General features: G+C 40.2%; 1 protein-coding gene across 1 annotated transcript; it reads left to right on the forward strand.

The window, feature by feature from the left end:
* The first annotated feature begins 787 nt into the window (after positions 1–787).
* MEOX1 (mesenchyme homeobox 1) lies at positions 788–9462 on the forward strand. Its single transcript, XM_039697305.1, has 3 exons — positions 788–1444; positions 7084–7256; positions 8063–9462. Exons 1-3 carry the CDS (start codon positions 1018–1020, stop codon positions 8183–8185), a joined length of 723 nt encoding a protein of 240 aa, XP_039553239.1. The 5' UTR covers positions 788–1017; the 3' UTR covers positions 8186–9462.
* Positions 9463–22288: the final 12826 nt, after the last annotated feature.

Raw genomic sequence — 22288 nt, forward strand, 5'->3', positions numbered from 1 at the left:
TTCTGGGAAAAAGGGATTGAGAACAGATTCCCTGCTCATGTCTTTTCAGCTGGGATGGCTCTAGAGTCTTAAAAATCTGCTTTCTGTTAGGAAAAACTATAAAATGTTCAGCAAAAGGTGAAAAACACGTCTTTCATTGGCATAAAATCAGGAGATTTCCTTGCAGGAGGGCGTAATGAAAATTCCCTAGAAAGTAGAATACAGAAAGAATAACTGCCGCTGGCAGCAAACTCCAACTCTCAGCAAATACATGCGTTACAAATCTAACAAAACAAACAAACATCACTCAAAGCCTTGCATGTGTGTACAAGCCAGGTTTAATAATTTTTTTTTTCACTTTAGTATTGGGCCTTAAATTGTACATAATTGGTGAAATCTTTTCTTACTTCTATTTCCCACTTTAGTTCTTGAAATTTGGTGTCTATTGAATCCTGTTTTAGGGCTTTTTCTAAACCCAAGAAGGAGAATTTTGTTAACAGTGCAATAAAAATAACTTCATAGTGTTACAAGGAAACATTAAAGACTTTTTTTTTTGTGTGCTGCTCTTTCCCTTAAAAAAAAATACAGACATTGTTTCTTTAAAAGGCTCCATCTGCAAATCCCATTAGATGTGCATATAAGGTTTCAGATGATTAATAGCTGCCTGCTTTGCTTTGGTTGGAGGGGCTGAGGGTATGTGTGTTAACCCCTCCCTCCCCTCGCTCACATTTCACTTCACAAACTTGTCACTGTCTCCCCAGCACAGTATTTAAAAAGTGTTTCCCTCATGCCCAGCCCTTCACAAGGAAGCAGCTCATGGCAACCCCTGCCTAAATCTGGTTGGCAATGAAGACCTTTAAAACCAGAGTTTCTAAAGTAGCAAACCTGCAGCAGCATCAAACCCACGAGCAAACTGCTGTTTAGGGAGGAGATCTACTCTGTCAAATTTGGAAGAGTTTCTGTCTGCTTCTCTTCTGCTTCTGGAGGCTGAGCTGTCAGCAGGCAGGAGCCCTGAGGCGTGGGCAGGACTGGAGGCAGATGGATCCCAGCAGCAGCAGCTGCATGCGCAGCCCACAGCCTCCCACCCTGCTCTGGGGCTGTGTGAGGAGCTCCCACAGCGACCTGAGCACAGCTCCAGGGCTCAGCCACTACCCAGCAGCACCGTTCTCCTTCCAGCAAAAAGCAGATTTTGCTGCTTACTCCGATTTCTCAGCCTCCTGCCTGGTGCCAGCTCCCCACGGCTTCCCGCAGGAGCAGCAGCCCTCATTCCAGCACCCCGAGTGGCACCTGGCAGCACCTGAGGCCACAAGAGGAGCAAACCCAGGGCTGGCCTTGGCTTCTGGAGAGTCTGAGGGCAGCAGCACCAGCCTAGTGAGTGTGGCTGTGGATGAAGAGGATGAGGCACCAGCAAATCCTACAAGTGACTCTGAGAAAAAGCCATCCAGAAGGAAAAAGGAAAGCTCAGGTAGGTGATGTGAAATCAGGGTTGTGGGAAAGTGAAGGAGATGGAATGAGAACACCTGGTGGGACTGGGAGTTAAGAAAGAAAGCTGCTGAGCAAGACATTTCATAATATTTCCTGGGGAAACTTTAGACAGTGACAGCACTGTAACTGTCTGATTCTTGTTCTGGTCTTTGTATTTCACTCCTGCAGATCTTGGGTACTGAGCTGGGCATTTTACTCACCAGCACAATGCACATTTGCTGTGACTGAGCAGGAGTCACATGGCATGTGCACACAGGACTGGAAGTCCTGGGACGTGGAGTTATACATCCACACCTGCCATTGGTCTGAGCAAAAGAGAATGGCAGAGAACAAAGATCCCTCACCTTGAGCTGCCTGGGGTAGTAGGGAATGTCATACTAGGGATCTGAATGTCATACTAGGGATTTGACATGCTATTAGGTCTCACTAAGTACAAGAGGGAAAGTCTTCCTTTAAATATAAATTCTATTAGGTCTCACTAAATGTTAAATATTTTAACCTCAGAACAGGAGGTTCTAAAAGTTTGCCCTTGAGTACAATGTCCAACAGTGCAGAAAATGTTCGTGGTTTTCACAGTGTCATCCTAGCTAGCAAAACACATTCTTTATAGTGTAAAAATCAATAATTTCATAGTTATACAAACTCTAAGTTGCTGATATCTCAGATCCAAATCAGGGAAATATGCATAAAATTGTTTTTTCTTAGGGAGTTGTTAAAATTTAAGGTGCTTCTGTGCATTCAAATGCCATAGTATTCACTTGCAAGCTACAGTGTGCTTTTTCTCACAGCCCTGCTACCACGTGGAGAATATTTTCCAGCAGCCTCATCTCACAGGCAGAGAATGCAGGGATAAAAATATTAATGGATTGATTTCTAGGTTTTGCAGACATTCATAGAATTTAAGTCAATTTATACTGAAAAAGCATGTTTAGGCAAAATTTTCCCAAATGCAAAGAATTTTAAATAAATAATAATTTAAAAGGTGAACAACACTTAGTCATGGGTAAACAGCAGATTTCAGCTTACTCACATTAGAGGGATATCTTTATCCTTAAAGAGACTGATTCCAAAGCACATCTCCCTGTTTTAAGTAGAAGAAAAAAGTTCCTTTATTCTCTCTTACTAGCACTCTTTACATTTTCTTTTCATACTTGCTGCTGTGCCCTACTCTCTTCCTTTCAGGGAGCTGCAAGCAATGACATCCCTGAGAGGTCTGGGTTTCTACCTTCTGGTGGCCACTGCAGCCCTGGGGAGAGGCAGCTCCTAAATTCAGCCCAGCACTGGAGCTGCTTGGGATCCTGGAAGGAGACACATTCCTTGGGAGAGACACATATTTTCCTTTCCCTTTCCCCTTTCCAAATTTCCTGAATTTCACTTCCCTTCCATGAACTTCCCTGAGCTTCTCTTCCCTGAGCTTCTCTTCCCTGAACTTCCCTTGCTCTCCTTTCTTCTTTTTCAACTGGCTGTACAGTAGGAAAAACCTACCCAAGATGATTTGTCCTTTCACACATTTGTCATTTCTCACATTCTGTTGTCAAAACTGAAGCAGCTGGGCCACATTTCCACCTCTGGAATCTCCCAGAACCTCAAGCCATGGATAAAGATTGTCTCTTGACAATGCCCTGTGGCACACAGCAGGGATGAGAGATTCCAAGCTACACACCCTGCTCTGCTCCCAGAAATATCCAAATATCCATTTTAAATTATTCCCACTGCCCCTTGGAAAGGGAGTCCTTCCCACAGGGCCGTGATGAGCTCCCAGGTATTTTGCATTTGCTACTTGTTTATAATTTCTGCCATGTGCTGGAGGCTTTGGAGAGCTGCTGCACCCTCCAGGTGTCTCACACACCCCAGGGGAAGCCCTTGAGTCCAAGGCTCCCAGGAGCTGGTGGCAAAGTTCCCAACAAGAGATCCACACTTGAAATCCTGCTTTATGATATACAGGGAGTCCCCAACACAGGAAATTATTGGTATTTTATTTTATTGATTCAGAAGGTTGAATAATTGCTTCATTAAAATGATATTATATTGCATTAATACAATATTATAACTATACTGAAGAGATACTATACCACATTATATAAAAGATACATACTAAATATAAATATAAAATATACATACTAAAGAACTAAAGATACTAAAGATAAATATAAAAGATGCATACCAATTATAATATAATATAAAAGATACTTACTAAAGAAAAACCTGTGTCTGTCTCTAGACAGCTAGGACACAACTTTGACCCAACAAGCCAGTTAATATAAACTATTATTACTAGAATTTAATTAAGGACTGATTCAGAAGGTTGAATAACTGCTTTATTAAAACTATATTATATTACATTAATAGTGTATAACTATACTAAAGAGATATTATACTATATTATATAAAAGATACATACTAAACATAAACATACACACTAAAGAACTAAAGATATTAAAGATAAATGTAAATATAAAAGATACATACTAATTATATTATAATATAAAAAGATACATCCTAAAGAAAAACCTGTGTCTGTCTCTAGACAGCTAGGACACAGCTTTGACCCAACAAGCCAGTTAATATAAACTATTATTACTAGAATTTAATTAAGGACTCCCTTCAGGTAAACAATCTTCTTAACAGATTCTAAATGTGTAAAACAACCAAAGCACAGAAAAGAGATAAGAATTGTTTTCTCTTCTTCTCTCTGTGCTTCTCCAGGAAAAACCTGTGAGAGAGAATTATGTCTCTCTCTGTTCAGAGAATGTGAATTCCCTGCTTCCCCACTGCTCCCTCAAAGTCACACTTTGAAATGTGATAGTGTGTCTGTGCACTAACAAAGGGGATTGTTAAACTGTGGGCAAAAACGTGGGCAGAAACTTGTGGAGTTTTGTTCCTGTACATTTTCATTGCAGATTTTCTATCAATAGCTGAAACTATTTAAATAGCATTAATCTCACTACTTTACAGTGACAGGAATATAGTAATAGTAAGTTTACATCTGTAGAAAGCTTTGGCTTTATTTCACCTTGGAAAGGTTGAGAAAGCACAAGTTTTTCTGCTAAATTAAAATGACTTATCTTGGCAGACATAAATCCTAGATCCTGACAGGAAAAAGAAAGTGGGACAGGTTGATGGCTAGGCACTTTTTACAGAGCCCATGTGAGAAGACAGGATTTTGTTTAACCAGAGCCCATCCCATTACTAACTGTGGGTTAGTGAGACTAATTATTTGTGGATTTCTGAAGCAGCAAAAGCAGCATGGAACAAACCAGCCAAATTCCCTTGGAGTGGAAAGCAGTCCAGCTGCAGTGTGTGACACACTGGTCACTTGTGCATCACCAGACCTGTGTTTGATTTCTCCGTTTCTGATGGGCACAGATAAGGTCAGATCAGTCACACCTCACAGATTTCTCCAGTTTTACTTCTTTGGCCACCAAAATGACCCCTACAAGATGAAGCTGATTTCTGATGGGCACAGATAAGGTCAGATAGTCACAAAGCCCACAGTCACACCTCACAGATTTCTCCAGTTTTACTTCTTTGGCCACCAAAATGACCCCTACAAGATGAAGCTGCACACTGTGCTCATGTTGTTACCATTTTGCTTATCATTTCTGTGTAGGAATATTCTTCTAGGACACGCAGAATTGTGTACAGGTTACACACAAAACTTAAGTAACTAATTCTCAGCATAACAAAAATGTTACTACCATATTTAGTTAGGGAATCTAGCAAGAGGGGAGAAAGAGTCAAGGAACTCACAAAACTGACTCCTTTAAACACCAGCAGTTTGGACTTTGCTTACTAAAAGAAATTGTTTTCTTGCATTGCTTTGAGATTCTTTGAACACCAATTTTAAAAACACAGGAGAAAAGAAAACAAAATAAAAAGAAGGAAAAGAAAACCCAAGAAAGTATTAAAAAATGAAAAAGAGTTGCCACAGTCTCAGGCAAAGTAATTTTGTGTTTGCTTATTATCATAATTGGTACAGCATCACTTTGACTATGGCTTGAAATTTTACTTTGAAATACAACTCTTGAAAACATTGCAGAAATGTACAGGAATAGCAAACAGGTTTTTCAGGACAGCACAATGACAAGGATGATACTAAGGCCAGGCATGTACACTGACACCAGATCTACTCATAGTTTTCATTTAGCAAGGATTAGAAAAAATTAAAACACAAAGTGTTCAAGGTGGGTCTGAGCGTAAAAAACCTGTTTCTCTGCTTTTGCTTGTTTTACTGCCCCACATCCCCAGAATTTCCAGGCCATGCTCCACAGCTGAGGGCGCTCACTGAGTGATTTGTTCTCATGTCCTGCACCAAAGCTGGGCACCATCCACTCCTAAGATCTTTCATGCTGCATGGTAGATCAGGGGAGGGTGAAAATATGTATGTAAGGAATCAAAGTAAAAATGTGTCAGCAAAGAACGAGAACTCCTTTCCCACAGCTCCTGTGCAGACCCAGGCAATTCTGACACCGCTGCCCATCCTGACTGAGTTGTTATCATAGCAGTGAGCCTCTGAACGGGGAATAATTAATATTAATTCTATTATTGTAGAAGGCTAATTAATTGCTTTATTATACTATACTATTAAGTAAAACCCATCACTCTTACCAGTCACAACACACATGTGGATATAATTAGTTAATGAATCTAAAACACTATCACCAGAATCTAATTAAAATATCATCCTTTGGTAAACAAATCTCCATAACACGTTCCACATGTGCACAACAACAGGTGCAGGAAGTGGAGATAAGAATTGTTTCTCATTCTTTTCTCTGAGCTTTCTCACAGCTTCTCAGGAGAATCCTGGGAGAGAATTCTGTCTCTCTCTGTCCAGAGATGTGATTACCACAAAGTGTCCCACCTCTGTCCTCTTAAAACCACCACTCAGTCATGCTGAGCTTAAGGGGGCATAAAGAAACATCTTAAAGCTTCCACTGAGCACTTCAAGGAGTCATTTAGATCTCTGCAACGCACCCATATCAGCATAACCTCAAATCACACCAGTGTGCTTGCCTCAGAGAACCAGAACTTGAGCAATAAGGCAGAAACAGGAGTTTCTGAAAGGCAGAAACAGGTGGGGCAGCCTCACCTCGAGTTCTGGGGGCAGTTCTGGGTACCACAATGGAAGAGAGATGTAACGCTCTTAGAGAACATCCAGAGGAGCACTGTGAGGATGGTGAAGGGTCTAGAGGGGAAGTCATGTCAGGAATGACTGAGATCAGCTGTCTTATTCAGTCTGGAGGAGACCAGGAGGAGACCTCATCACAGCCTAGAGTTTTCTCACAGAGGGAAGCAGATGAGCAGCACTGATCTCTTCTCTGGTGACCAGTGACAGGACTCAAGGAAACGGCCTGAATTTATGTCAGGAGAGGTTTAGATTGGACATTAAGAAAAGGTTCCCCAGGGAAGTGGTCACAGCACCAAGCCTGGCAGAGTTCAAGAAGCATCTGGACAATGCTTTCAAGGCCCATGGTGTGTGTCTGAGGTTGTCCTGCACTGGACCAGGAATTGGGCTGGTGGATCCCTTCCAGCTCAGGGTGTTCTAGCAGTCTGTTATTCTAAAGATTCACCCCCATCAGCATCACCTCAAATCACACCAGTGTGCTTGCCTCTTAGAGAAGCAGAACTCCAGCAACAAGGCGGAAAGCAGCAGCAAGTCACGGAAGGAAAGGACAGCTTTCACCAAGGAGCAGCTGAGGGAGCTGGAAGCTGAATTTGCCCACCACAACTACTTGACAAGGCTGAGGAGATACGAGATAGCTGTGAACCTGGATCTCACCGAAAGACAAGTACTTCCCAAACCCTCCCCAGCTCCTCCTTCCTCCCCCACAACTTCCCCCTAATGCTAAAAACCAGATTCTGTTACTCAAGGGTCTGCTTTTGCAATGGCACTGAAGTATTCTAAAAACAAAGACTCCACGTTCCTTTCAACACCTTAGTTACACGTTTCTGTAAGTAGTTAATAATTTAATTATGTTTCTCTCAGCTAATGATAGACCTGGTAATAACTGGTCTCTGCTGAGCTCTTGTTTACCACCATTCATTGGTGCATATTGATATATCAAGGTTTACATATGGAATATGGATATCACCTTAGACTTTGACTAACAGGAAATTATTGGAATTAATGCTTCATACGTGCATTCTTCCTGGGTCAGGTGGTATTTTGAGGTGATAAGGAAAGACAGTTATACGGAGTTTTGTGGGCAGGGGTATTTCTGTTCTCTCATTGTCATCTCAGTCCAGGGTGCTAAGTGGACAGCAGAAGAATTGTGTAATTATGTGAGGCAAATTAGAATTCCTGAAGCATTAGATTGGATGGCCTAGATGTTAAAAATACATGAGAGGTACTGTGCCTTATTTGCCATGATTCTAGGCAAAGCACTCATACTACCTTTGAGGGTTTCAGAGGAACACCTGTGTGGAGCATTTTAGAAATAATTGTTCCAGTCTGTGTTAGAGAGATGGATTAGTCAAACTCTGTTCACCTTCTCTTCTAGAATTCCACAAATCATCTGTCTACACACATATGCATATCTCTGTTTACACAGCTCAGGTTGAGACAGCAAGTAATTATTTTCTCTCTATCACCCAGGTCAAAGTATGGTTTCAAAACAGAAGAATGAAGTGGAAACGTGTTAAAGGTGGGCAAGCAGTGCCCCCACACGAACATGACACAGAGGATGTGGACTCTGCTGCCTCCCCCAGCTCTGAGTAGTCCCTGCAGCGATGGGAGAGGAGTTTGGAGAAAGTCATTGACTGGAATGTGGGTGCAACTGCTTAGAATCAGCTACAGAATGAGATCACCGTGCCTGGCAATCCTGTAGCCCATAGTCTTTAAAAGGTGATGATGCTTGAGGTTACGGAGACAATTAAAGAGCACAGGGGGGAAAAAGCCAAAGGACAGCATGGTTTTGATTTTTGTCTCTCAAACTCTCTTACTACCACAGATGTGTCTACAGAAAAAAACAACAACAAACACTGAATATAAAACAGGAGTAATGTTGTAGAGACTCTCAAATATCCAGAAAATCCAGATTGTTAGTCAGCACACACAGCTCTGTCCTCATCCAGGCTTCCCTGGTCACACCTATTCAGTCTGCATTTGGACTTGACAATGCACATTTTCCCTGTGCCCTACTTGGAGAGAAATAAATGCTTTGATGGTCACTGATTTTTCTTGCAAAATGAGTTGAACACCTGTATGAATAGACAATAAGATTACAAAATAAAATGTGAGTCTAAAAATAGATATATACAGAAGTCTGCTCACCAGTTTTAGAAGAGGCTTTCCCACTGACAGTCCAAGAAGGTCAGTGCCTTGTTGAGGGCAGCAATTTGCAGAGGGAGATTTCTTCCAAGCGTACTGTAAATCCTGAAATTAAATTGCTAGATCTCAATTTCAAATATTTTTTCAAAGCAGTCATTACCAAATGTCCCAGCAGGCACAGCAGAGACTGAACTCTCAACACAACAGCTAAAATATCACCATTTTGGTTTCAAGTTTTCCAATAAACTGCCACAGCACGACCAGGAGTCTTAAGAACACTTAAGAACATTCCCGCTTTAAATTATCCCCACTTTCAACCAAAATTTATAGTGTATCAAATCATGATGATTTAGAAAAGCATAGTGCCTGCTCCCATTTCTTATATCTTTTTTTTCATCTACTAATGCCATATTTTAAGCAGAATTTTACACTAGTGTACCACATTATGACCATTGAGAATACTGAAACTTTGGGTTAAATATTTCAAAGGTAACCATTATTTGCAGCTAGAGCCTTTCACCTTACTCTGATGCTGTTGTGGTTGCATGTGAACTGTAGATATGCTGGGTACAAATTTGTATATCTGGATTATATGTTTATAAAGCTGTTAGTGGTAATTCCACTTGTAAAAGACCTCAAAAATGATAAATATCAATTTTTTAAAAAAACAAGGATGCTGTATTCTTTTCAAAGAGCTGCTTACTGTGTCTACTAAGAAAAAACATGCATTGCATTCCTTCTCAACCTTTCCAAACTGTGATTGATGGATGAAAAAAATCAACAGTTTAGAGCAAATATTTGCGCAAAACCAATTTAAAAGAGTAATTATTTTTTAAAAATAAATTATTTAAAATTAAAGAAACTTGAGCAGTTTGAGCAGCACTGAGGAAGTGAATTAAGTTGGTGTCTGGTTTCCCATACTGCGCTACTTGCTCTTATCCACTTTATCCAAAAACAAGTTACATAAAACAAACTGCCAACACTCTTCTGCCCCAGAAAAAAGAAAATAAAAAACAGCATCAGGGATGTCTCACATAGGGCCTCATGTAAATTCTGTGAATATAATACCTACCATATAATCAGTTACAACATTTAGGGGTATGCATGTTCTCTCTCTGAGCTAGACCTACCCCTGTCTCTCCAGATCTTTATGTTAAGCTAAAAATACCCTCAAATACCTTCCTTGTGGTAGATATTTAAATGGAAGGTGGCACAGACAGGGAATTATGGTCAGATCCCCGTTTCTTCAGCATTGAGAAGGGTGGACAATGGCAGAGCATCATTCTTTTGGTTAACAAACCCAATGTTAGAAACAGGTCAATAATCTCATTATTCAGCTGACATGAAACTAGTTGGCTAAAAAATTGCCCAGGCACAGATGAGAAGAAGTTTACTGTATCTTTAAGAACAGAAATATCTTTGGCTTCCCTTCTTGAACCTTGCTGCTTCTGATTAGACTTCTGACTAAACTCTTGGCAAAGAACTGAAGCAAGCTGTATTTTGTGAAGAGCTCTGGTGCTCAGATCTCCTACCCCCTTCTCCTGGGACACAAACCACCATGGAGCAGGAGTTCTTCTTTACTTCTGTCCTTGTGACCTCTTCAGCCATTTGTCACTGTATATCTGTGGTTAGAAAGTTTGCAACCTGCAGGAGCAGCTTCTTTTGAGATGAAAACTTTCAGGCTCTTGGCTACTAACGTAAACCAAAACCAGCTCCTCACCCAGAGGAGAGGCTAATAAATCTTCCCTTTCAAGGAAGCTGTCAATGGTAGCATAATGAATCCTAATTTACTTAAAAACTAATCATTGGGGTCTCAGTCTGTACCCATAATTACAGCTCCTAAACAGTTCTTGCTCTGAATTTTGAGAAATGAGCTATGAGTCACCTGTGAGATCTTCTTGTGCTTAGGCAGTTTCTTTATTTAACCATCTGCTCACTCTAAGATTTTAGTGTTTTGAGAAGGAACATTTCACTCCTGACATCAAAGCATTTGACCTCTGAACCTCTGGTGCCAAGAATCTCCCAGGGAAGTCCTGTGGTCTGGGAGCAAAGTCTTTGAGCTGCAATTCTTTTTCTCAGAAATACTCATCTGTATTCTCCTCACAGAAGAGAGAGAAGATACCTGGGGATTTTTGGCAATGTTTTCCATGCCTTATTCTCAATAAATAATCTGAGCACAGTCACCCCATGGCATCAGAGGAGTCTGGCAGGAATTCCCCAGGAAGCACAGGCAAGCAGGGCAGTGAGACTTTGCCAGTGCAAAGAGCCCACAGGGAACAGGGATATCTGTACAAACACAAAAATATGTGCTGGAGCCCTTTATATCTCTGCTGCCTCTTCTAAACAGAGCAAGAGAAGTGCTTTCCTTAGAGTCAGAGGCTTTATGGACTCTTTATCTATCTAGCCAGATGCCAGTGGAGCAGAGGCCCTGATTTGTTTTACAGGTTCTGTATCCCATGACTCCTCTGTTGTCAGGCCTCAGCTCCTCCAGGCCATTCCACAGCTTTAATCCAGGGATTTTTCCAGTCAATGGAGCTACATAAACTCCAAAGATAACCCAAGGCCAGTCCAGTGTTGCCTTGAATGTCTCCAGGGATGTGGCATCCACAACTTCTCTGTGGCAGGGCCTCACCACCCTCACAGTAAAAAATAAGGAGCCAAACCCTCCAGTTCACACTGTCTGGGTTCTTATTATAAAATAAATATTTTATATAATATAAATCTTGGAAACAAGAGAGCTCTTTAGCAAACATTTCACAGCCAGAGATTGTGACTGGGACATATTCTACATGAGCAAAGCTTACAAATCCTGCTTCCTGTAGGATTTCCTATGCATGGAAACAAGCACACACAACAAATCAGGGCATTCTACAGAACACACCATTTTTCAATTAGCCCATTTTCTCCCCCCACCTCTAGCAGTGCTCATATGAAGTTTCATCAGCCACTATCTCATATTTTGGATAATTCCCTTCCCCTCCAAGAAGAATGTCTGCATTAGTTACTGGGCTCAGCCTACTGGATCCACACAGCTCCTCCAGGCAGATGGACAGGAAATCCACTTTCTTCCAGTGCTTACAGCAGAAGGGCTTTGTCTGCCTGGATGAAACAAGCTCAGGCTCTTGCCTTTCAGGCTGTATTTGTGAGTTATGACGGGGCAGCTCCCCTCAGCTCTGGCTCCAGGTGTTGGCTCCCCATCCCCACACACAATGGCACATTGTTCTAGTTCTGCACCAGGAAGGATTTCCATCCAGCACCAGGCTCTCACACCGCTGTTCCCTCCCTCCCTCTAGACCATCATTGTTATTTTATTCTTTTCAATAACTCTTAGACAGGGATAAGCTCCCAGGCTTGGCTGGAAGCTCCTCTGGGAGCAGATTGCAGCAGAGATAATGGCAGTGAGTAACGGAGAGCGTGGTGACTTCATACCATGGAGCTTTCAGTCGTGTTTCTCTTTCCTTATTAAAGAAAAAAACATTTTTTCAAGCTCCCTCAGTCACACTTTGGAGCAGGAAACAGACCCATGAATTAACATGCTTTCTTAGAGCCTTACATTTTCAGTTTAAGGAAAGTTTATGATGGCCCACACTCATCCCCAAGGTTAATTTGTCACCCAAATGCTACATGTGAAGTATTCCCCACACCCAGGAATTTATCACCAGGTGAGTGTTAGCCCAGCAATGCCACAGTTAAGTTGGACTGTAAAATCCAAGAAAAGTGTAGGATCTTCCTTGCAATACTCACCACAAACATCCTAACAGTTTTATACTTCCACCTACTTTTATATTCTATATTTATATATTTTATATAAATATATATTTTATATTTATATTATATATATTTATATAAATATATTTTAATATTATCTATTTTTATTTCTATAATTTTTATATTCTGTATATAAAGAATATATATATTATATATAAATATTGATATATTATATGTGATATTTCTATAGTGTATAATATTTCTATATTTTATAATATAATTATTATAATATAAAATATTTAATCACATAAATATAATCTTTCATATTTTCTCATCTATATTTTTATCTTTCTATGCTTTTCTGTGTATCTACATTCAACACTTTCCATTCTCTATTTCTTTCATGGGAGATGACCAATAAAAGTGATATAACTGTAGAGAATCTGTGCAGTTTCCAATTCAGAAAAAAAAAAAATCCATCAGATCTAATTTAATTGCTCCTTGCACATTTCTTAGCTGAGGAGGACAGACCCCAGTGTCGGGGTATCTTACAAATCTGGATTGGAAGTTCTTTTCCAGTGAATAGAAGTATAACTGTCCATAATAATTATCCACAATTTTTACCTGAAGTTAATTGAAAAGGACATTCTAGGGAAAAGTGTAGCTCAAGAAGCAAACCTTCATTCAAGGATACAAAAATCCAATACTCTATTTTCTGATTATACCTAAAAATGGCAAAAAGTATAAAAATCCTGGCAGCATGGACTTGTGTCAGGCTACTTGCTGTCTTCAAGTCGCCTGTATTTAGCTGGATTGAGTTATAAACTTCTTTAAAGCATCCCAATAAAAAACAAATCTATTAAAAAAAGGATAAAATAATGAGGTGAGAAACTGTCTGTGACAGGGAAACGTTTCAGGCACATCTCTCACTGGTTTATTTGCAGGAGAAAACACAGACACAACTGGAATCTGTTTCACATTACAAGATTTAAGGGTTCTTGTCTGCACTGAAGACTTGTTTACACTGCTGGGTTCCAGTGTCAATCTGGTTTCCATCCTCTGCATGCTCAGGCTCCTTCACACAGCCCAGCCAGGAAGTCTTCAATGCACACACTGAGATATTTTCAACTATTGGAACATTAAATAAATAAGCATGGAAAAAAATTCTACTGCAATAATGAAATTCTTCCTGTGTCTTTATGAGATTTCTGAAAAAACCAAGCTTCCTAATCCTGGCAGAGCTGTTTTAAAAGTCCAAGAAAGCCATAAGGGAAAAAAAAAACTCACTGGAAATCCATCCAGTTACCCCTTGAATTCTGTAGCACCATGAGAAATTATTTAAGACCAGACCCTCACAGTGCTTGGCTCAGAGCAGGCCCTGTCTCAGAGACATTTTGTCATTTAAAATAGCCAAGTATCAAGGAAAAAATCAAAATGGTCAATGTGGATTTACCGTCCTTCCTAAAGTGGGGAGTGGGGAGCTGGAAGAGCACTGGTGAGGGAACTGGGGCACCTGGAGTCCTTGTCTGCTCAATATTCATCTTCTTCAAGAGGTTAAACATGGCCCACATTATCTCACTAATTAACACATCACAGCTCCTTTTCTTTGTGCACTGTGAGAATTTCTCGGGCAGTACCAAGATCAGAGAATAGCTGGAGGGGAAGCTGTGCCTGAAACTTTGTAGAGCTTTCACTTGATAATATTCTCAGTAATATGCTCTAAATTTTATGATAATGCACTTGATAATATTCTCAGTAATATGCTCTAAATTTTATGATAATGCACTTGATAATATTCTCAGTAATATGCTCTAAATTTTATGATAATGCACTTGATAATATTCTCAGTAATATGCTCTCATTTTTATGATAATGCACTTGACAATATTCTCAGTCATATGCTCTAACTTTTGCTCAGCCCTGAAGTCAAGTGCTTGGACTCAGTGATTGTTCCAGGTGGCTTCCAAATGAAAAAATAATCTCTTCCAGTTGCAGTTGCTTTGACATCTTTTACACACATGGATATGTAGGAAAAATATAAGTCACCATATAGAAAACAATGCAAGGGTGACAATATTGGATTTGTAATCTGTGTATAATTTCAAATATAAAACTGGGCTTGAATTTTCACTTTCCTTCACAGTTGCCAACTTGACTATTTTTAAGAGAAAAATGATCTCTCTTTTTTTTTACAGTCTTCTCTCTGCTGTAATTTCTTTGTGTCTCTGCCAGAACCAAGATGAGGTGATGCCAAGAAAAAGGATGAGCTCATTGCATTTAATAGTATGAGGTTTCACAAATAAAAACTGCATTACTCAATGGAGAAGTAGTCAGTGGTATAAAGCAGGGTTCAAGGAAGGTAGTTTTAATAGGAAACAAAAAGAGTTCATTAATTTCTCGTGCTGGTTGTCATTAGTGAACTGATCTGATTAGTCTTCCTTAGGGATGGAAATTAAGATTATTCATCGTTATTGTATTGTTACTGCCCTTTTATGATAACATTGAAGAACAAGATAAACATTATTGGTAAAACAACACAGTGAAAGAGGTGAATTATAGGAAAGAGTAATTTGGATTTTCCTGTTCAAATCCAAGGCATAAATCTCAGCTCAGGAACAACGAGTTCAGCACTCTTTCCACAGCTTTTTGATTTCTAGCATCACACTGATCTCAAAAAGGTCTTGTTCCAAAGAACACTGAATCCTTCTTAGTGGTGCTGAACCAGTTCAGAAGAATCCTCAAACCTGAGGAATCTGTTGACCATCAGCTCTACAGGAGAGCATTTTCCAAAAGAAAACCAGAGGCACAGTCTCTTACAGGTGCCATGCAGTCTTTGCCATGTGTCAGAGGGAAATGGAAGAGCCTGCAAGAGGGAAGGGCAGTTCAGGTGCCTGCAATGCACATCTGAGCTCAAGATGTGCTTGATTTCAGATCAATCAACCCTTCAGTCTCAAGGGAGCTAGATTTTTGCACAAGGTACAACTGAATCATTTTGGTTTGTGCAGGCAGCCACAGGTGTCAGAGATCACCTCTTATGGGAGCAAAATTTCAATAAAACGCACAGATCTGTGGTTTTCCTGTATCCTCATGAAAATCCTTTACCTATGCTGCCAGGAATGCCATGACTGCTATCTGGAAAGGAACAGAAGATATGATCCTGTCTCCTGCAGCACAACTGGAGCAGAATCCCCGTGGTGCTCCCAGAGGTGTCTGCTCCAGTGTCTCACTGACACACAATGACCTCATTTGTTATGGCTGGTGAGAACTGAGAGGAATTAAATCCAGGGTCTGTAGTTAATTGGGGTCAGGTTGAGATGATTTATGACCTGAGGAATGTGCTCACTCTTTACACTATCATCCAAACAACAGTATCAATTGGACTTTTATCAACTGGACTTTTATCAATTGGACTCAGCAAGCCTTGGAATCAAATTGGAATTGGGATTTTCCAGAAAATGAGCAGTAGCAGAGGCAGGACCCACAGGAGGAGGCAAGCTGGTGGGCAGATGAGGCTGCATCTGAACACAGCCAGGTTCTCTTCCCACACTCTTGATCAGTTACCCTCCAAGCTGTGATTTATTGTGATTCAGAGGAGAGATGGAATAGGTCTCTCTATGCCAAGGAGATTTCATCTGTCTGGAATCTGACAGGAAGAAAAAAACCTTTGAAACTTTCAGGGGAAGCTGGGATTTGTCCCAGTTACAGGGTCGCTGTGTTCACTCAGCCAGCTCATGTTAGCAAGTTAGGCTCACTGGAAAATAGTGACTTTTAGATGCTTTTCCATCAATCCAGAACCTGAGTTTGGCCCCCAGATGTGGCATTTATGTTCTCTGAAAAAATCCCTTCGCCCAGGATTTTCTCCTGGGAAGCTGAGAAGCCTCAGAGGAAAAGAAAACAATTCTTATCTCATTTGCTTCTCCTGCGTTTTGCTCCTTTGGAATGTGTTTGGAGATTGTTTACCCACAGGTCATTGTTTCATTGGTTTAATGTGAATTGTTTTGACTCATTGGCCAATCAGTGCCAACTGTGTCAGGGTTCTGGAGAGAGTCATGAGTTTTCATTATTATCTTTTAGTCTTCTGTAAGCATCCTTTCTGTATTCTTTAGTATAGTATTCTTTAATATAATATAGTATCATAAAATAATAAATTAGCCTTCTGAGAACATGAAGTCAGATTCATCATTCCTTCCTTCATCTGGGGGGAGCACAAATACAGCACCCAGTCAGTGGCTGTGCAGTGCAGCCCATGACCCCACACAGCAGGAGCCTTCAGCAGGTTCCCCACGCCTTTGGCAGGGTATCTTAAACAAATATCTTTATTTTCTGTGTGGATTTTAGCAAAGGATTACAGCAGAGTTACCCTGTTTTCAAGTTCAAAGCATTTCAGCACACTTCAGCAGTTAAGTTAAAGATGAAAATAGAACTATTCCATACTGGTTTTCTTTGGGAAAAAATCACAGTTTCTTTTTCTTTCCTAATTAGGACTCTGCTTCTTCATTTTTCCTAACTTCATGTGCTGTTTTTGGTTACACAAGATGCAGCCATTCTTGTGTCCACTGAAATGACTGACTGGGGTTTTCTTGTTTGTTTTGTTGGGTTTGGGTTTTTTTTGTTTTGTTTAGTTTGTTTGTTTATTTGGGAGTTTTGAGAGTTCTTTTTTGTTTGTTTTGTTTTGGGGTTGGTTTTCTTTTGGGGGGGTGGGGTTTTTTGTTGTTTTCCTTTTTTAAGTAGAAAAATCATCTTTATTCTGCTGTCTATCAAAATAGGCAGAGAAAGTGAAGGGGAGACAGAAAAATTGCTGCAATGCCAGGAGTGGAGGTTGTAAAAACCCTTTCCATGGGTGTCTGTGCTTCTTATTGAACACAGGTTTGCTCACACACACCTTAAACTGCCAGCTCAGTGAACGTGCATCCACCCTTCACCCTCCTGTTCCCTGAGAGGCTCTTTGCATTCCACAGAGATGTGAGCTCAAAACATGAGGAAATCTCCTTTTTCTCAGGAAAAAGAGTGGCCATTACAGAAGTGTTGTAGATATATATTATGATATTGGCTTTTCACAAATGTTAAAATGAATACTATATGTATAATGCTAAAGTAACTTTGCTATAAAGATATAATTTTTATTTTTGTTTTTAACTAAACTTAAACAGTAATAAAATAGTTAATATAAGTATGCTTGTGTTAAAATACTTATTTAATTAAGATAACATTCAATGGACACATGATGAAGCCCTTTCTACTGAAAAGTCAACTATCAACATTTACCATCCATAAAAAGTACAGACCAAAGCCCAAAACTAAAAATTATTATAAGAATGGACTAAAACCACAGCCAAGAAATCCACATGCTCTAAAAAAAGCAGACCCAAAGAAGAGACACACTAAACAATTCTTAGAACGTGTAAACTAGTTTTGAGAAAAGTTTTAATGTGCAAAATTGTTTATGAGTATGTAACAGGTTGATACAATCGTATATAAAGCGTGTTTCCAAAATAACAGTGCCAAGAGGCACCCAGCCATAAATCTTTGCTTTATTGTCTTTATCTCCTATTGTCCTTTATTAAATTTTTAATTTTTTACAAGGGAGTGAACCTTGTCTTTCACAGAAGGATGCAAAATGCTGTGTAAGGGCAGGGATTGCTGACAGGGCACAAAGTGACCAGTGGAATAATTTCTGCTACATCCCAGAGCCTTCATCCCAGGGCATCCCAGTGCTGAAAGAGCAGGAGAGCACCAGGGTGAAACATCCCCTGCACTCAGTGCAAGCCCAGAGAGCTCCAGCTACAGTCCAAGAACCATCTGAGCACAAATCTTAGAGGAACACAAAAAGGACTGAATAATTGTCCAAACAACTGCTTTCCATCCCTACCCACAGACCAAGCACCATCTGAGCACAGTTCTTATAGGGAATTCAAAAAAGACTGAATAATTGTCCAAACAAATTCTTTCCATCCCTCCCAGCACACCAAGCACCATCTGAGCTGGTGCTGCCTGTGCTGCATCCAGGCTGGGCAATTTGTTACCACAGACACTGAAAAGGGTGGAGTGAAGGGACCAGAGGGGAAATTCAGAGTAAGCCAGGCTGTGCTGAGCTCCTGGCACTGTGCCCTGGGCTGTGCCAGGCCCTGGGCTCCTGCACCTCTGCAGCTTTCAGAGGTGAAAGCTCTGAGAAGGAGAAAATGCTGCAAGAACATGAGCAGACAGCAGAGATCACTAGGAACAATCTGGCAAAGTCACTGCCATGAGTTTACACTAAAAAACTTTGCCAAACAGAAGGCATTGGTGGGTTCTTTAAAATATTGCCAGAATTGGTTGGGAAATTTGTGTTTGTTTTCCTTTTTCTTGTAAGCGAGCTCTGAAATGCTCTTACTGACAATTGCTGACAATTATTATAAGGAAATATAATAAATGTTATAAATAAATATAATAAATACATAATTGCTGACAATTATTATAAGGAAAACTGAAGGTTTCTTTCAAAAATTTGGATTATTGTTTTTAGGGCTATTAAGAAAGAGTAATTTCAGTTGAGTTCAAGCTGAGGAATTTTTCCACCATTGCTGCTCTTTACACAGAAGGAGAAGACAAAAGGAAAGAAGGGGCAGGCAGAGGTGCAGGAGTGCTGCAGCTGCAGCAGGTGGGATGAGGTGAGTGAATATTTATCAATATTTACTTGCCCCACATAAATATATCCAGAGCCAAAAAAAGGAGACAAAATTTACTTCTTCAGAACCAAGAGTGGACTACTGTATGAGGCACATTTATATGACTTAAAATGGCTTTTAAACAGTGAATTTAAAATTCATTTCATACATATTATGTTTGTCTATTTAGGTTTTCAGGATGGCAAAGCAGCATGAGCCCCACCCCAGCAGGGGCTTCACTCAGAAAATGTCCAAAGCTCCAAAAGGATCCTTCCCTTCTTCCCCTCACTGAGCTCTCCCTGGAAAACCTACTTGGCCAAACAACAGCACTGAACAGTTTTCAAAGAAAAGAAAGTAAAATTCTGATAAATCAGGATCCTCTTTTCAGCCCTCCAGAACCTGAAGTTTTAATATAATGATTCCAACAGGCAGAAATATCTCAGGTCCTGCAGCTCAGTGACCTTCCAGGGCAGGTTCTTTAGAAAAAGTTGCAATTCCAAGGATTTTTCTCCCCACTTTTAAAAAGAGCAGAGCTTACACGTGTTTTTCACACAGTCTTCAGTGCACATAAGCTTTCTCCCCCCATCCCTTTTCCACTTACATGGAATAAAAAAGTCAGAGGTAGCAAGTGAAGATAAAGTAAAAAGGGCTAAGTGTCCCTGGGGGCAGATTTGCTGTATTACTTCCAATACTTTTAAAACTGAAAATGTGAAAACACATTTGACTGATACTTCTATTTCTACGTGGATATTCTTGGCTTCTTTACTGTGATTTATGTGCAAGAATGAAGTCTATATTGATTGATCAAGACCTAGCTCTGGATAACAAATCTTCCTAGATACCAGACTTATTTTGCATCACTGAATTTCTTTTCATTGTTAGATAATGAATTACAATGGCCTGGCATTTAAAAAATAATAAAGTAATTGAATCAAATTCATCTTAGCTGGAATTTAATGCATAACACATTCTGAATTTTCTGATTTTCAGGATGTCTGTGTTAATAACTCCTTTCAGGATGGTTTTGTTGTTATTTAATTAAATTCCCAGGACTGTTGGATCCCCATTTTGCTTCTCAGACACTTCAGAAATTGCACTGATATGTCAGAAGAAACCAGGCAGAGATTCTGCTTTTTGTCTTCTAGTCTTACCAATCAATCAATGCTGTCTATAGACAGGCAACAAAAAGCTGATTTTTGTACCAAAAAAGGCATCCTATGAAAAACAGATTAATTTGTTCTCTCAGATTTAGTTGGGTGGGATATTTTGAATTTTCTGGGTGCCAGAAAACCCTTTACTTCATATTGCACTCCTGGGTCCATCAGATTCATCCTCTGCACTGTCCCAGGCTCAGGATGCCCTGCTGGCTGAGGTTTAAATGTTTTCTTTAGTACAAAAAAGCTGAGTGGTAATTCTGGGCACACTGTGAATCCACTGCTTGGCAGGGGGAGAAATCAGCTGAAAGCCTTGCAGGGTGAGCCTGTTCCTGCAGCTGGGTTCCCAGCATTGCTGGGTGCCCCAAAATCCACTCTGAGAGCTCCTCACCTGCCCCATTGCTGGAAAATGATACAAAATTTAATTTTTTGGGGTAACTTTAGTCAGTCTTGTTTGCCTTTTCCTCAAGGGAAAGGAATTTTAAGTTTCTTTTCAAAGGACTTGCATCACTCCAGGCCTGAGGAGCTTCACATCTCAGCAGAGTGGGAAGAGCACAGAAGATACACAAAAGATAATGACCATTAATGAACATCAGCTCCAAACGTCAGCTCTGGTCTGGGAAAAGATCAATGAGAGAATGAAGAATGAAAACCAAAACAACATTGAAGGTGAAGGGATCAACAGGAAACCAAATACTGCAAACAGTGGAACTTGGGACCAATGGTCATTGAAGCAATGAATTTCCCTGGGTTTTAACTGTATAAGTACAAGAAAACTCCAGTGAAAACTTTGTGTGATGGAAGGATTTTCTCTGCACACCTAGGTATGAAAAACAAGGTTCACTCTCCTGTGAAAATTTAAAAAGTTTAATGAAGGACAATAGGAGACAGAGACAATAAAACAAAGATTATGGCTGGGTTTGTCTATGCACTCAGCCAAGAGCTCACCTGCAATTTTGGAAACACCCTTTACATCCCATTTCTGTGGCATTAGCCTGTGCCATATTCATAAACAATTATGTATATTAAACTTTTCCCCAGACTAGTTTACACATTCCAAGAATTGTTCAGGATGGCTCCTCCTCTGTTCCACCTTTTCAGAGCCTGTGGATTTCTGGGTTGTGCTTTTAGTCCTTTTTTATCATCACCTCCAGTTTTTGGGGCTTGGTCCACACTGCCTTCAGGCAGTGAGTGCTGATGGTTGGCAGGTGTGTACAGGTGTGCTCACCCTGTGTTCACTGGCTGTTATCCCATCCCAGCAGGCATTTTAGCACAAACACACTGAAATCAGCTATTTCACTACTATGTCTAAGCTTAATTATCAACAGAAATAAAAACTATATCTTTATAGCAAAGTTACTTTAACACCACACACTTAAATTCCATTTTAATATTTGCAAAAATCCAATATTATACTGTGTATCTATAACACAGGCAATGTGTGGATGAAATTATTTCTGTTGCACATCCTGGCCAGAATAAAGTAATGCCGTCATTCTCTAACAATAAATATGTTGTTGAAGGGTTTTTGTTTTTCCTGCAGTTTTGGTACCACCACCACATCCTCCCTGCCCAGCCTCACCACCTTCTGGCACAGTGGCAGCTGAAGGGTTAAAAGGCTGCTCTGAGTTTTTTGTGGCTTCTTTCCAAAAGGTTTCAGTTAACACCAAAGGTCTCCTTATAGCTGCCTCACTTTAATAGATTTTTCCCATTGAGTTCTCACTTTATAGACTATCATTTCCTTTTCTGCAGGGGAGCTATTTTCTGGGTCACTGATCCAAACCAACTTAAAAGGGATTTCATTGATTAGATTTTATTGGTGGTTACTTCACCCATAATGGCCCAAGTTGCTAGTACCTGCTAACAGCTGTGGGTCTTGCTTTGGCAGCATCACAGAATTCACAGAATTCACAGAATCACAGACTCTTCTACAAGTGAAGTTTCCCTCTCCTGCCTCGATTGCTTGCACCTTCCTCACCCTCTTACTCTCTCAGCTGCTTTTTGCATTTCAGGGCTCCAGGAAAGCTGCATGGTGAAATGTTCCT

Source organism: Passer montanus, unplaced genomic scaffold (assembly GCF_014805655.1).
Source record: "Passer montanus isolate IOZ18808 unplaced genomic scaffold, ASM1480565v1 scaffold117, whole genome shotgun sequence".
Taxonomy (NCBI): Eukaryota; Metazoa; Chordata; class Aves; order Passeriformes; family Passeridae; genus Passer; species Passer montanus.